Below are 16280 nucleotides of genomic sequence, written 5' to 3' on the forward strand. Positions count from 1 at the left end.
GTTATATTTATAAATGTGGAAAAATGGCTAAGATAATTTGTAAAGCAGGTTTCGAAACAGTGATTATGTAGTGATACCGTTTTATAAGTAAATACATAAAGTGTATGCTGTTACATGTGGATTATGTGTGTATGTGTGTGTGTGTTTTTAAAGATTTATTTACTTATTTGAAAGAGAAAGAGAGCATGAACAGAGGAAGGGGCAGAGGGAGAGGGAGAAGAGGTTCCCTGCTGAGCAGGGAGCCCCGCATGCACCTCTATCCCAGGATCCTGGGATCATGGCCTGGGCCAAAGGCAGAGGCTTACTTAACCCACTGAGCCACCCAGGCGCCCCTGTGTCTGTGTTTTAAAAAAATATATCTGGAGAAATATTCCCCAAACTGTTAGTGAATTATTACGAGTCTGATATTAAGGGAAGCTTTTACGTTTTGTGTTAAATATTTTTTTAAGACTTTATTTGACAGAGAGAGCACGCATGCACAAGCAGGGGCAGCAGCAGAGGGAGAGGGAGAAGCAGATACCTGCTGAGCAGAGAGCCTGACACGGGGCTCAATCCCAAGACCCTGAGATCATGACCTGAGCCGAAGGCAGATGCTTAACCGACTGAGCCATGCGGGCGCCCATGCTAAATTTTTTCTGTAATGTTTGATCTTTTTGAACGATAAGTATGCATTACTATAATTATCAGAAAATAAGAACATTGGGGCACCTGGCTGGCTCAGTCAGTGGAGCACTGATTTTTGGTCTTGGGGTCATGAGTTTGAGTCCCATGTTGGGTGCAGAGATTACTTAAAAAAAAAGATTGAAAAACAAGAGGGAGCATAGACTATGTCGTGTTAGGGTGCTATCAATTGCAAGTGTAAGCTGTACACTTAACTTTTTCCCTTTTTTCAAATAGAATGCCCAGTGTTTACATGGGGACATTGCACAGTCACAAAGAGAAATTACACTGAAAGGCTTCAGAGAAGGTAGTTTTAAAGTTTTGGTGGCAACCAACGTGGCTGCCCGTGGTTTGGACATTCCTGAGGTTGACCTGGTGATTCAGAGTTCTCCTCCCCAGGTAAGAAATGAGATTTTATTCAGCGACTATAAGAACAGCATGTAAATTGTCATTTTATTTATAAAGATACTGCTTGGAATATGAAAAAGATGTTATCGGTTCTTGCTGTTAACCATTTTTTACTAATGCCGTATTAAATTGGTCAGAATCTGATGTCTTAGCAGATGTTAACTTTCTTTGGATTTGAAACATGGAATCATGCAAAGGAATTATAAAAAGTTGTCATGTGAAGAGCCTTGGGATGCGGTGGATAAATATTTTCAATCCTGTTTTATCCAAATATTGAGCATAAGAGGTTGTTGAAAGAGCAATAGGTTTGAAATAAAAATGTTATTATTGGTAGCAGCAGTTTTGTTATTGTTAGTGTTATTTCATTGTTGAAATGACTGTACTGGCCAGTTTTTTGTTTTTTTTTTTTTCCCCAGATTTTAAAACAGTATTGCTTCTTTTATTTTCAGGATGTTGAGTCCTATATTCATCGTTCTGGACGCACAGGTAGAGCTGGCCGGACAGGGATTTGCATATGTTTTTATCAACCCAGAGAAAGAGGTCAACTAAGATATGTGGAACAAAAAGCAGTAAGTAGAGTTAAATTATTTCAGGCTTATTATCTAAATGGTGCCTTAGAAAAGAGCTCTTTTTATATTTGTTCTCACAAATAGATGCTTATAACTTTTCTCAGTTTAGGCTGCATTTGGATGTGAAGCATGTGGAGAGCTAAATTTATATGAGCTGCAAGACTTTGTTTTGATACAGCTTTTATTGTGAAGATAGAAGAGCTGACTTTCTCATTTTTCCCTTGAATTTCTCCCTTGATTCTAAAATCAGAAGCGCATTGTGGTTTCAGTGTCTCATAGTCCAGTTTATAAGGGGTGACTGCCATAGTCTTGGTGTATTTCTTAAGATGATATTGAGTTAAGGTAAAAATGGCCAGTTTCTGTAAGAAATTGTATACATTTTTTGTGGCCTGTATTTTTTTGTGTGGTATTTGACATTTTTCCCTATTTTCATGATGTATGTTTTTAAATGCTATTTCATCTACTTCGTAAAATGAGATAGGGTAATAAAAAAAAAGTTGATAGAGGTGATCAGCATCTTTTTTCCTTTTTTGGAATCAGCTTTATTTTGCTGTGAAATTTCATGACTGTAACTAAGGGCAATTAAATTTTTTTTCTCTTCCTAGAATTTGTAACTGATGATTTATTAGAAAAAGCAGGTCTTTTGATCTACTGGGGCTTGAAATCTTTAAGTCCCAAGAAATGGAAATTCAACAAACTATATAAATTTAGGAATTAATTGTAAAGACTTCCATTTTTCTTTAATGTAATTCTTTCATTTTCAGGGAATTACTTTTAAACGTGTAGGTGTACCTTCTACAATGGATTTAGTTAAATCTAAAAGCATGGATGCCATCAGGTATGCTTTCTGACCTTGCTGAATAAGTTTTTCTTTTGTATTAGGCTATTCATCTTTAAGCTCTCCTAGTTCAAATATCAGAAAACTTAATCACCAGTTTTACCAGCAGACTTTAAGTTATATTAAAGTACGAAAACGTTGCTCGTTCTTTTCCCATTCATTCTCTTATATTTAGTTTTTTACCTTTGTCTTGACCAAGAAAATCTACTCTTTTTACACCGTAGGTCTCTGGCTTCCGTTTCTTATGCTGCTGTTGATTTTTTCCGACCATCAGCTCAGAGATTGATAGAAGAGAAAGGGGCAGTGGATGCATTGGCTGCAGCATTAGCCCACATCTCTGGTGCATCAAGTTTTGAACCACGATCTTTGATCACCTCTGATAAGGTAGAAATCTATGAGAAAATCATGTATGGTTGAGAAAAGATTAAAATCAAACCATAGATTATCCATCTATCTGGAGAGAAAAACAAGAGACTTTCACCTTGCACAGTACTGTGTTAACTGAAACTTACACACAAGACCCTATTCTTTATTTTGTAAGTTGCCATGGAACCATACAAATCAAAGCATAGATTCTGTGCATAGATAAACATAAATCAAAGCATCAATTCAGTGCCATGCAAGGTTAGGATTACCTGTATATGTGGAGGGGCTATGTGTGTGGGGTGGGGTGTGTGTGTAGTGTGACACCATCTGACCTAGCCCCTTGTCCGTTAGTATCAGTTGTTAAAACAAAGCACACCAGATCCATTGGTTGCAACTAGTTCAAAGATTTACTACTCATCAGGGTATAAGTGAGGAGAGTCCCTGGATGGCAGGACCTCTCAGCAAGAAAGCTCTCTGAGGGGCAACTGGGTGGCTCAGTGGGTTAAGCCTCTGCCTTCAGCTCAGGTCATGATCCCAGGGTCCTGGGATTGAGCCCTATATTGGGCTCTCTGCTCTGCAGGGAGCCTGCTTCCTCCTCTCTCTCTGCCTGCTTCTCTGCCTACTTGTGATCTCTGTCTGTCAAAAAAATAAATAAAATCTTTAAAAAAAAAAAAAGAAAGCTCTCTGATGTCCGGGTGGGGACAGAGATTGAGAGAAAGAGGGAGAGTTGGTGAAAGAGAACAGAAAGGTCCGGGCAGGTAAACTTGCTTGTGACAATTTGGTATAGTATGAATGAATACATCGGGGGTGGCTGATGTTTTCCATCTGGCAAGTGTTAATAGTTTAGTCAAATGTCATTTTGCTGGGAGTGACTTCATGTGTCCCAACTCTTCTCTCCCCCTCTCCATACACTGTGTATCTTCTTTTTTTCTTTTTCTTTTTTTTTTTTTTTTTGAGAGAAGAGGGAGACAGAGAGTCCCAAGCAGGCTCCATACCCAGAGCAGAGCCTGATGCAGGGCTCCATCCCATGACCCTAAGACTAAGACCTGAGCCGAAACCAAGAGTCGGATGCCTTAACCTACTGAGCCACCTAGATGCCCTCCCCCGACAGTGTATCTTTATTTTTTAATTTATTTTATTTTTATTAAAGATTTTATTTATATGAGAGAGAGAGCATGAACTGGGAGAGGGAGAGGGAGAAACAGACTCCCTACTGACCTGGGAGCTCAATGTGGGACTCAATCCCAGGACCCTGAGATCATGACCTCTGAGCCGCAGGCAGACACTTAACAGACTGAGCCACCTAGGTGCTCCTCACACTGTGTATCTTTTAAAAACACCTGGATCTTCAGGGTTGTGAGATTGAGCCCCGTGTTGGGCTGTGCACTCAGCATGGAGTCTGCCTGTCTTTCTCCTGTTTTCTCCCGTGGACCACCCCCATGCATGCACTTGTGCATGTACATGTGCTCTCTCTCTCTCTTTAAATAAAATCTACAAAAAAAAAATTAAGATCGATTCAAGTTCATATGCTACATTTGGTGTTATATTTCCCTTAATCTGGAACTGTTTTCCCATCATTTTTATTAATTAATTTTTTGAAGAATATAGATTAGTTGTCTAGATCAGAGTCTAGAGTTTCTTATCTGTGTTTTTCTGGTTTTCTTTTCTTCATACATCATTTAACTTTTGCCTTTATTCAGCCTCCCCTATAAACTGAAGGTAAAGTCAGGGCTTGTTTTTATATTCAGGTTAAGCAGTTTTGGCCAAAGTACCCTATGGGTGATAATGTACTTCATACTGTATAACATCAGGAGGTATATAATGTCAGATTGTTTTAGTACTAATAATGCTTAGTTTGATCACTTGTTTATAATGGAAAGTTATATTCCAATTGTAAAGGTATCTTTTACTCTATAATTAGTCATTTGTGGGGTAATGCTTTAGCAGCGAGCAAGTACCCTTTCCTTAATAACCCACCTAATACTTTTTTTCTTTTAAAGATTTTATTTATTTATTTGACAGAGATCACAAGTAGGCAGAGAGGCAGAAAGAGAGAGGGAGGGAAGCAGGCTCCCTGCTGAGCAGAGAGCCCAGTGTGGGGCTCGATCCCAGGACCCTGAGATCATGACCTGAGTGGAAGGCAGAGGCTTTAACCCACTGAGCCACCCAGGCGCCCCTATTTTTTTTTTTTTTTTAAGATTTTATTTATTTATTCGAGTGAGAGTGAGCAAGAGAGAAAATACAAGTTACGGGGAGAGGCAGAGGGAGAAGCAGATGCCCTGCTCAGCAGGGAGCCTGATGCAGGACTCCATCCCAGGACCCTGAAATCATGACCTGAGCCAAGGCCAGATGCTTAACCAACTGAGCCACCCAGGCGCCCCTACCACCAAATACTTTTTTTTTTTAAAGATTTTATTTATTTATTTGACAGAGAGAGATCACAAGTAGGCAGAGAGGCAGGCAGAGAGAGAGAGGAGGAAGCAGGCTCCCTGCGGAGCAGAGAGCCGGACGCGGGTCTTGATCCCAGGACCTGAGATCATGGCCTGAGCCGAAGGCAGAGGCTTTAACCCACTGAGGCACCCAGGCGCCCGTCTATTGGGCATTTTACATATTTGCTTATTCATTTACTGTCTACCCGACCTCGTCCCCACCAACCCAATCCCTAGCACTAGAATGAACCTGCATGAGAGAAAGGACTATTTACTGCTGAATCTATAGCACTTACTATAGTCTCTGGCACATACATAGAGGACACTCAGTAGCTATTTGTTAGATGAGGGGTTCCTGGCTGGCTCAGTCGGTAAAGCGTGCGACTCTTGATCTTGGGGTTGTGAGTTCAAGCCCCATGCTGGGTATAGAGCTAACTTTAAAAACAAAAAACAAAACAAAAAATAAAACCAGAATTATTAGATGAATCCTTTCCTATATCTTCTTCATGTTGATCTTTTTGCTATCCGGTGAAGTTTTACAGAACAAGCAATTTTTAGATATGTAATAGCCGTTTAAAAGTTTAAAGAGATTTATGTCTTCTTGTTTTTCCACTCCAAGTTAACTTTGACTCTTTCAGCATTTCCTCGGTTTTTTCACTACTTTATCTTTTCTGTGATGCTCCAATTATCTCTTAAAGCATGTTGGTTAGAATGAAATATATAGTTTCTACAGAAATACAAAGAAGAATGGTTCTTTCAGTGATCTGTAAACATTAGTCTTCTATTAATATAGTTTTAAAGAAGTTATTTTTGGGACCCCTGGGTGGCTCAGTTGATTAAGCATCTGCTTTCAGTGCTCGCTTCGGCAGCACATATACTAAAAAAGCATCTGCTTTCAGCTTAGGTCATGATCCCAGGTCCTTGGGATCAAGTTCTGCCTCAGGCTCCCTGCTCAGTGGGGAGTCTGCTTCTCCCTCTGCCTGTGGCTTCCCCTGCTTGTGCTCTCTCACACACACACTCTCTCTGACAAAATGAATCTTTATTTTTATTTTTTTTATTATTATTATTTTTTAATATTTTATTTATTTGACAGATAGAGATCACAAGTAAGCAGAGAGAGAGGAGGAAGCAGGTTCCCTGCTGAGCAGAGAGCCCGATGCAGACCCGAGCCAAAGGCAGAGGCTTTAACCCACTGAGCCATCCAGGCGCCCCTAAATCTTTATTTTTAAAGATTTAAAATCTTAAGTAAAATCTTTATTTGAGAAAAGTTACTTTTTTTTTTTTTTTGGCAGCCACGTTATACTGATGGCTCATGAGAAATGTACAGTGAAGTCATGAAGGGCTGCAGAGTTGGAACTTCATTGTCCTCCTACTGCTGCTTTTTTTCCAAAGATAATGTGACTTTTATTTCTTAAGGGATTTGTCACCATGACTCTGGAAAGCCCAGAAGAAATAGAGGATATCAGCTGTGCATGGAAAGAACTTAACAGAAAGCTGAGTAGTAATGCTGTGTCCCAAATTACCAAAATGTGCCTCCTAAAAGGAAATATGGTAGGTTTTTCTAGACAAGTCAAAAGCTTCTCAGTCAGCTACTGTAAATGTCTCTAAAGACATTTATTCTTTGTTTAAAGATTCTGTTCTTTCCTTCTTTCTTTCTTTCTTTTTTTTTTTAAGTCTAATAGGATGAATAATGCAGTTTTCTCTGTGTGATAGTTTGTTTCCCATTGTAAATTTGGGGGAGTTATATAAGTTACCCCTTTGGGTAGAAAGCTGTAAATCATCCTGCTTAATTTGTGTAATAGCCAAGTTATCTAAGTTTCTGCTCTTGGATATATATTGTGTGATTGTGTGTGGTGTTTTATTCTATGACTAAGTAACTTATGATTTCAATAGCTAAACAGCTCTGTTACTCAGAGAACTTATGATTTCAATAGCTAAACAGCTCTATTACTCAGAGAATACTCAATATTGACTTTTGAGTGGCCTGCTCTTGGTTATTAAAGAGGATCATTAAATAAATTAGTATTTTAATACATTTTTGAAATAGCAAAGATCTCTAATCTTAGTGACTCTGTTTCTTTAATGAATTGAAAAAAGATATTATATTTATTCTTTTAACTTTACTACATAGGCTTATTCTAGCCTAGAGTTTGTTTATTAGATTGTTTATTAGAAAGAATCATTTCTCTTAAAGTTTACTATTACCACAAGAATGTTTTGTGGCAAGTATGAGACAAATATATGCATGAAGAAAAAAATGTGGAGGGGAGGGAAAAATAAAACAAGAAACTTAGGCCAAACTAATTGCCCTAGTTGAGAAGTAAATTAACTTTCAATTTATTGGCAGCCAGGACCAAAAAAGAAACATCTTGTTTTATACCATTCTTATCATCTGATAAATACTGCAGCTCTTCAGGATAGAAACTTTCCGGTACTAAATTTTTCAAGGAATTTATACTTTAAACATTATAGTGTCAACAAGAACTTTTATAGAGAACACTCTAGATTCTTGGTAGTAGTAGTAGTAGATTCCTGTTAGATATTGTGTTTACTTTTCAGATTTAGAAAATACAGTAAGCAGCTACTCTATTATTATATGTTAGCTGTTTTAATCTTGTGAACATTCATGGGGCATGCCCTATCTTTTCTTTTCTTTTCTTTTTTAGCTACTATAAAAGTACCACCAAGTATTAGAGTGTTGGTAAAAAAATCAACTCATCTGCATTTGAATAAAAATGTTTTCATTTTGCTTTTAGGGTGTTTGCTTTGACGTTCCCACAACTGAATCAGAAAGGTTACAGGTATTTTTAAAATTTTATGTTAAATTGAGTAGGTTTCTCTAAAAAATAGGAATTTTTAAAAAGTGACAATATCCTTATGATGTCTTAACACTCCTTAATGTAATATATCTAGTGTGTATCACAATTTAAAACATTTTTTATTATAAATAATTACAGATATAAAAAACAGAATTGCGTAATGAATATTCATGTACCCATCACTCAGCTTCAACAGTGGTCAGCTCATGGCCAGTTTGTTTTGTTGCTTCATCTCACTTCCATCCATTTTCCCACTCTCCTATATGTATTCTTTTTTCCGCCCCCAAACTCAGCTTTGATTTTCTCTTCCATATTATACTAGGAGAAAGTGACAACAATATTTTATTTAATGCTTAAATAAACTTAAAAATTCCAATATAGTTAACATGCAGTGTTATATCAGTTTCAGGTGTACAACACAGTGATTCAACACTTGCATATGACACCCAGTGTGCTTAAATAAGTTTTTATAATTTTTTATTTTACACAAAGTAAGATTAAGACAAAAACAAATACCATATGACTTCACTCATACGTGGAATTTCAGAAACAAAACAAATGAACAAAGGAAAAAAGAGCCAGAAAAAAACAGATCTTTAAATATAGAGACAAACTATTGGTTGCCAGAGGGGAGGTGGGTGGCAGGTTGGGTGAAATAGATGAAGGGGTTTAAGAGTTATATGTATTCTTTTGAAACAAATTGTAGGTATTTTATCATTTCAATCATGAATATTTCCATATACCTAACTATTAGGGACACTTTTTTGTTTTTTTTAAAGATTTATTTATTAGAGAGAGCGTGCGAGCAGGGGGAGGGGCAGAGGAAGAGGGAGAGAGAGAAAAACCTCAAGCAGACTCCCCGTCGAGTGCGGAGCCCAGCTCGGGGCTCGATCTCACGACCCTGAGACCATGACCTGAGCCGAAATCAAGAGTCGGTAGCTTAACCAACTGAGCCACCCAGGCGCCCCTCAACAGGGTATTTTAGTATTCACTTTCCTTGGCAACTCATGATCACAATGAATAATAGTTAATTTAGCAGGATATAATATAGTGAGGTGCTTATGAGCTCTTGATTCACATAATCTTGAGTTGTTTACTCTGATAGCAAAGTATTTCCAGTGGTTACATATTTTCGACAGGTTTTTAGTCCCCATCATTAGCTCTCACTTCTTGCTTCTGTCACTATAACCACTGAAAGCCGTGCACTAATTAATGGCCTGTTTGTTTCATGCCAAGAAAGCTATGCTCTCTTTTATTTTTTTAATTTTAATTTTTAAAAATATTTATTTATTTGAGAGGGAGAGAGCATGTGAGAGCGGGAGTGGAGCAGAGGAAGAGGGAGAGAGAATTTCAAGCAAACCCCCTGAGGGTGGAGCCTGATGCAAGGCTTGATCTCATAACCCTGAGTTGATGACCTGAGCCAAATTCGAGTTGGATGCTCAACCGACTGAGCCACCCAGGCACCCCAGTGTGCTCTCTTTTAAAATGTATAAATTGAGTATGAAATTATGAGCCTCAAACTGAGCCGGAGAGTTTCTCCTAAGACTAAAATTTAGGAACTTCAATGAATGAGCTTCGAATGTTTTTGTTTTTGTTTTCTGGTTTTCAGTTTTGTTTCAGATACTTTGAATTTAAATGGATAGATGGCCTTTAGCTAATAGATGATGGATATTAAAAAAGAATCTTCTGTACTCATATGCTTGCTTATGGTTTCCATTTTGCATTTATATTAATCCTCTAAATTCCCCCAACAGGCAGAGTGGCATGATTCAGACTGGATACTTTCATTGCCAGCCAAGTTACCTGAAATTGAAGAATATTATGATGGAAACACATCTAACTCCAGGCAGAGGAGTGGCTGGTCAAGTGGCCGGTCAGGCCGGTCTGGCCGGTCAGGTGGTCGATCTGGTGGCCGGTCAGGTAGACAGAGTCGACAGGGAAGTCGGTCAGGAAGTCGACAAGATGGTAGACGACGAAGTGGGAATAGAAATCGATCAAGAAGTGGGGGCCACAAACGGAGTTTTGACTGAGTATTTGATAGTTAATCTACCAGTGTGAGCTTGCCTATTTCTGCCTAATCATGTACATTATCCACCAAAATTAGGTCATCATAGTTGAGGTATGTGTCTGCTCTTTGCAAAGAAGTTGGTCATATTTTTTTAAAAAGTATTTCACAAGAATGGTTGTAAAACAAATCTACTTATCCAGTTATACCTTTGAATAAAAAAACTCCTTTTATTGTCTCTTTTCACTATGCGTTAAGAATTTTGTCAATGTAATCTTCTACAGGTTCTTCTAAGACATAACAGATAAATTAGTCTTACTTAAGATGACTCGCATTTTGCAAAACGTAGTGTATTTGTATTCAGATCATTCCTTCCATAGGATGTGTAGTAGAAAATAAGAAATATCTTCTACATTAAAGAGTTATAGAAACTGGTGACTTGATTGGTTAGGTGTAGCGTTTAAGTTCTATATATGGTTCACTAAAAGGGTGTGCAAGCACTATACACTCAATAATCTATTCACCGATAATGACTGAAGTCTACTGTGTGCCTATCACTATGTTAATTATTAGGGATATAGTGGTGCGCAAGGCACAGCACTATCATTAAGGAACTTACATTCTAAAGACAATCAAGCAATTATGAGTGAGATTAACATCTAAAGGGTAAAATAGGTAGGTATGGAATGCTAAGGACCTATTTGGAGAGTACCAGACCAGTCTTGGAGATAGAAGGGCTTAGAAGTTTAAAAAAAAAAAAAGAAAGGTCTTAGAAGTGGTGATACCCAAAAGAAGAAGTTAAAAGTATCTGTTGATCTAAGCAAGTATGTGTATGGTGGGAAGACTAGAGAGAAGGTTTGCAGGCAGGGAGAACAGCATATGCAGATACCCAGAGCCAAAGAATACCATAGGAAGTCTGAGGACCTACACTTAGTTCAGTGTGGTTTGCATATGGTAGACAAAGGGTCGGAATAAGAGAGAACGATTAATATTTAAAAGGGACCAGATCTTAAAGGCCTTGTGTGCATTCTCAAGAAGTTTAAACATTCTCTTGAAAAAAGATTTGAAGTAAGGAGTAACATGATGAGATCTGTGTTTTAGAAAAGATGACTGGCTGCACTGAGGAGACTGGATTGGAGAAGGGCCAGACTGGCGGTCAGGAGGCTTCTTAAGATGCTGTTGGAGTAATCCAAGGAAGAGGTGACAGTCTGCACTAATGTCAGGGAACATATTTTGACTGATAAGAACTGAGGCATTTAAGAGCTTATTACTTGTCCAGAATCAGAGCTGGATAATATGTAGTGGAGTGAGGATTTAAACCCCGATAAGTCTTGCTTCTGAACCGCATTCTTAACCACTGTGCTAAATAGCAGTGGTGACACTGAGAAACACGGATAGATTTCCAAAGTTTTGTTTGTTTTGTTTTGTTTTAATGATTTTATTTATTTATTTGACAGAGACACAGCAAGAGAGGGAACACAAGCACGGGGAGTGGGAGAGGGAGAAGCAGGCATCCCGCTGAGCAGGGAGCCCGATGCGGGGCTCGATCCTAGGATTCTGGGATCATGACCTGAGCCGAAGGCAGATGCCCAATGACTGAGCCACCCAGGCACCCCAAGATTTACCAAATTTTTTGTTTAGTTTTTGTTTTTAAGTTTTCTTATTTTTCTTTTCTTTCTTTCTTTCTTTCTTTTTTTTTTTAGTAATCCCTGCACCTAATGTAGGGCTTGAACTCAGTGACCCCAAGATCAAGAGTCACATGTTCCTCTAACCAAGCCAGCCAGGCCCCTTCAAAGTTGTAGAAAATAAAATTGTTAGGACTTAGTGCTTGATTGAACTGGAAGATGAGAGAGGTGCAAAAGAATGAAAGAGATTTTTGTCACTGAGATAAGGTAGTAGGAGAAAGAACAAAGGGCCAGGGGGGTATGGTTAGTTCAATATCAGATATATTTTAATATTGAATAGCCCATGAGAAAATAAGATTTAAGAGGAGGTAAAAAGTAGACAGTTGGATTTGTAGATTTGAAGGAGGAGAGACATCTGTTCTCAAGGTGTAAAGATTTGGACATAGTTTTTAAAAAGGTTAATTGTAAAAAAAAATTTAAAAAATAAAAATAAAAAGGTTAATTGTAGTTAAGGCAGTGGAAGAGATTATCTAGTGAACATATAGGAAGAAAAGTGGACTAGGGAGGAAACCAGAGGCAGAAAAATGTATTTACTGCATAGCAGAGGAAGGGAATCCCATTACCATCAAGAAGAGGTGAGAAGGCAGCAGAAAGCCCACGAGTATGAGGCTTTGCAAGGAACCAGAAGATGAACCTGAGATGCCCACTGGATTTGGCAAAAAGACAGGTGACATGGGGAGCAACCATACTAATAAAGTATGGAGAGTAGAAACCATTTAGCAGTGGCTCAGCAAGAAATGAGAGAAAGCACTAGGGAGAGCAAACATGTCTTCCAGAAATCTGGCTGTGAAGTAAGGAAGAATCAGCTAAAGCTAGATGTAAAAAAAAGGACATGAGATGGCAGTTTTGTGTGTGTGTGTGTGTTGGGGGAGGATGAGGGAAATTAGAGGATGAACTACTAATATGGGAAGGAGTTAGAAAGGAGGGATGAAGAGAAAGAATATCTGATGGAGCAAGAACCCTATGAAGACCTGGAAGGATGAGCTTTAAGCACACACTGGAGATTTTAATCTAAGGTGGTAGAAGCGCATCTCTTAACATTTTTGCCAGGAAGAAAGTATGTTTGTCATGTAGGTGAATTGGCAGGTGTTAAGGTAAAAAGTTGACAGATTCCTGCCTGATGTCTTTTTTTTTTCCTGTGGTATTCTTTCATGGTCGTCTGCTGAGGGTGAAGAGGAAAGTAGCAGGCTCAGAGATCTGAGGAGATTGGAGAAATGCTGAGGCATCAGCTGTAGAACAAGATGGAGAGCTTACTAGGCAAACTGGTGTTAACGGGCAGCTTTGAGGGTCTGGGTGACATTAGACACTGAATGTGTAGTGGCAGCAATTAGAGCACTTGAGGGATTTCCTGTGGTGATGATACTCAATATTCTGTTGTAGGAGTGGAGATGGGAGATGATTGATCTAGGATTGGAGTTTGCTCTGGGATATGAAAGGATGACAAGGTGGATATATTAAGGACTTTGGCAAAAGTTACTGGAGTAATGGGCTATGGAGTCTAGACTGCCTCGGAACTGAAGCAGAGGTGGAGTTGATGACAGGGAGAATGTGGAAGGAATGGGACTGAAGGTCACTAAGAGCTGTCTGAATTTGAAATTTCAAGAGTGGAGTACTTTAGGACAAGTGTGGGGTTTGGTAGTAGGCCGATGGGGGGAAAGGTCATTTCAGTTGAGATGGTCAAAGACCAGAGAAGTTGGCGTGGTGATTTTATGGACAGTGAAGTCTCCAGACCGAGGAGGGAGGGGAAGACTAAGCCAGGTGCCAAACTATCAATGAATGGTGGAGGTTAGGTTACCAGAATGAGGACCCTTCCTCATAGGGTGATATTGCTACCTGTCCTCAAAGGGACAAGGGCGTTTACATGATACTGAGTTTGGAAATGGTTTGGAGGAGAAGACGACACTAATACCAGGGTACACAGGATGTGAGGGAATGAGCAACATATGCATGGGAAAGTTGCAGGAGGAGTATTTTTCAAGAAGGGCCAGATTGCAGTTAAGCCGGGGAGTTGTGGGGAGGACTGAGTGCTAGACTAGATTAAGAAAGGGAGAAATTTTGATTATGGGCAATGGGGTTCCAGATAACTATGGGGGAGAGAGTCTCAGCTCTGCATTTGAGTAGTAGTGAGCTCTGGATTTATACAAAAGGTGAAAGGGGCTCCATTCCTACAAGGGTGCACGAGTACTGGTAATTTAGTCTGGGTAAGTCATATACCTAGAGTGTCCCAGGCACTGTGTTTGGGGTACAAAGGTAAGGTGTGTCTCTGCCCTCAGGAGCTTAGAATCTAGTGAAATCGATGGACACATAAACTTAGGTCCACGGCAGTGACTAAGTGCAGTAATTTGAGAGCTCTACACAAGGGCACCCGGCCCAGTCCAGGAATGGGGGTGGGAGTTTAGAGAAAGCTTTTTGGGTGTGATGATTGAACATGAATTCAGTCAGGTAAAAAGTGGGAAGTGGGAATGGACATCCAGGAAAGGCATAGAATAGCTAATAAAACAAGTTCTAAATATGGGGAACCATAAGTAGCTCTCATTGCTGGGATGCTGGCTCTGAGGAAAGCAGTGATGAGAACAAGGCAAGATTCATATCTTGGAAGGCCTTGTAGGCCTTGTTTAGGACAGACATCGAAAAGTTTCAGGGAAGTGAGTGAAAAAAGCATGTAGGTAACCACTAGCAGAGTGGAGGTAGATTTTAGGGGTCCACTTGCTAAAGGCTGGTTTTCCTATGAGCAAGGGAAGTGGAGCAGGTCCTGACAAGATTAAGTAATAGCTTTCCATACCTTCCAGAAGAAGGTGGGGGGAGAATTCTCAGCTTTGGGCTGCATTCAGCCCTTTATTTTACTCCTTTCTCATAAAGCCCAGCACATTCATGCTTCCTTTTGGCGATTCAGAGCCTCCTGTTTGGTATTCTGTGCCCTAGTGTGGTCACTTAACAGCTATTAGAATTCAATTAAACCAGTTACCCTGATCTTCAGTTTTTAAATCTGTAAGTATCTGTTTTATTCCCTTCAGCATTAGAAATTTAAATGAGTTCACATTTAGGTGTGAATATCTGAGAGCTTCCTCTCTCATTGTTTTTGTTTCATGTTTTGTGGGTATTGCTTAGTAAGTATTTTTAACCATATTTTTTTCATATTAGTAATGTGCATCCACTGTTGAAAATTTGAAAAAAAATAGGCAAATGGAAGGAAATAAAACCATCCATAATCACATCACTCAGATCATTACTGCTATCATATTGTTGTGTAGATTTCTGGATCACTGTGTGTGTGCGTGTATGTATGCATACTTTTTGAAATAGAAATTCTCCCCCAATTTTACGAAAATACTACATTTTCTACATCAGAGGAAACTGGTCTGGCAGAATCAACACCCAAACCGAACTTCACATTTCCAATCAGATGTATATATGAGACTCATTTTTTCCCCACTTGTTACTGAATTTTATACTGATAACTAGATTTAATACGGTCCTTTGGCTGCCTTTAAGCCAGAGGAAGCCTTTGCATGCTTCCTCTTAGATTTTGGCCTCATGCCTGTGTGCAGGTATATTACAAAGGAATTTACAAAGTTTGTAAGCCTTGTTAACAATTTTCCATTAAGTAGCGTTCCAGGCTTACCCTCTTATTGATAATACAAATGCACCTGTACTGTTTTTAGCAGTATCATGGCAGTATCAGAGGTTCCTTGAGGCAGGGACTGGGCCTTCACTTAGGTACTCCGAAGTCTGAAGTACAATGCGGAAGTCCCAGATGTTAAGCCTTTTTTGTCAGTTGGTTGATTGTATTCATGCTTGCTCCCCCTTATCCCACACTTAATACCAGGATGATTGAATTGCTTTCCTGCCTGGGCATATAGCTAAAATTCATCTCAAGGAGTTCCTTCCTCGCCCCTGCCCCCAACATTGCCATTTTAAAGGTGAATCAACATTTAACTATCAATCTGTGTGCCTATGTACCAGGCACTGTTTGAAATCTTCAAGATACAAAGATGGATAAATCAAGGCGCCTAGCTTAAAGATATCAGAGTATAAGTTAAAGCATTGCTGTAGTACATACTTTGTTAAAAAACTGAGACTGTGAAACATCAATACTTTGTGTGAAACATGAAATTTTCCTTTAAACTGTCATTTAAAAATGTGCAGTAAAAACTAATAGTATGAAATACAGAAATAAAACTTAATAGCATTTTCCTTTGTCATAAAATGATTATATTTTAAGCTTTCTAAATACGTACAAGTTTTAATAGCTCTCCTTTATCGTGCTTTATGTGCTAGGAACTACTAAACCCTTTCCATTCATTATCTCAATGTTCTCAGCCCATGACATAATTTTGTTATCCCCATTTCATGCATAAGAAACTCCGATTCAGATTAAGTAATGTGTGCAAAATCACAGAACCAGCAGGTTTTTTTTGAAAACCTGCAGGTTTTCAAAGCCAGGCACTATTTCAACTGATTTTCAAAAATGATTTTGTGTTGAAGTGGCTCCCAATTCTTT

General features: G+C 38.9%; 1 protein-coding gene across 4 annotated transcripts in view; it reads left to right on the forward strand.

Moving 5' to 3' along the window:
* DDX50 (DExD-box helicase 50) overlaps positions 1-10340 on the forward strand; it is a 33830-nt gene extending 23490 nt beyond the window's left edge. For all 4 annotated transcript variants that reach the window (XM_046027522.1, XM_046027524.1, XM_046027523.1 and 1 more), the window contains 7 exons: positions 898-1059; positions 1518-1637; positions 2402-2475; positions 2700-2859; positions 6687-6821; positions 8027-8071; positions 9844-10340. In XM_046027522.1, the coding sequence (XP_045883478.1) occupies positions 898-1059; positions 1518-1637; positions 2402-2475; positions 2700-2859; positions 6687-6821; positions 8027-8071; positions 9844-10119 (972 nt within the window). In that variant the 3' untranslated portion in view covers positions 10120-10340. The remainder of the gene's footprint in view (positions 1-897; positions 1060-1517; positions 1638-2401; positions 2476-2699; positions 2860-6686; positions 6822-8026; positions 8072-9843) is intronic.
* The last annotated feature ends 5940 nt before the right edge of the window (positions 10341-16280 follow it).

Source organism: Meles meles, chromosome 13 (genome assembly GCF_922984935.1).
Source record: "Meles meles chromosome 13, mMelMel3.1 paternal haplotype, whole genome shotgun sequence".
In the NCBI taxonomy this organism is placed as follows: Eukaryota; Metazoa; Chordata; class Mammalia; order Carnivora; family Mustelidae; genus Meles; species Meles meles.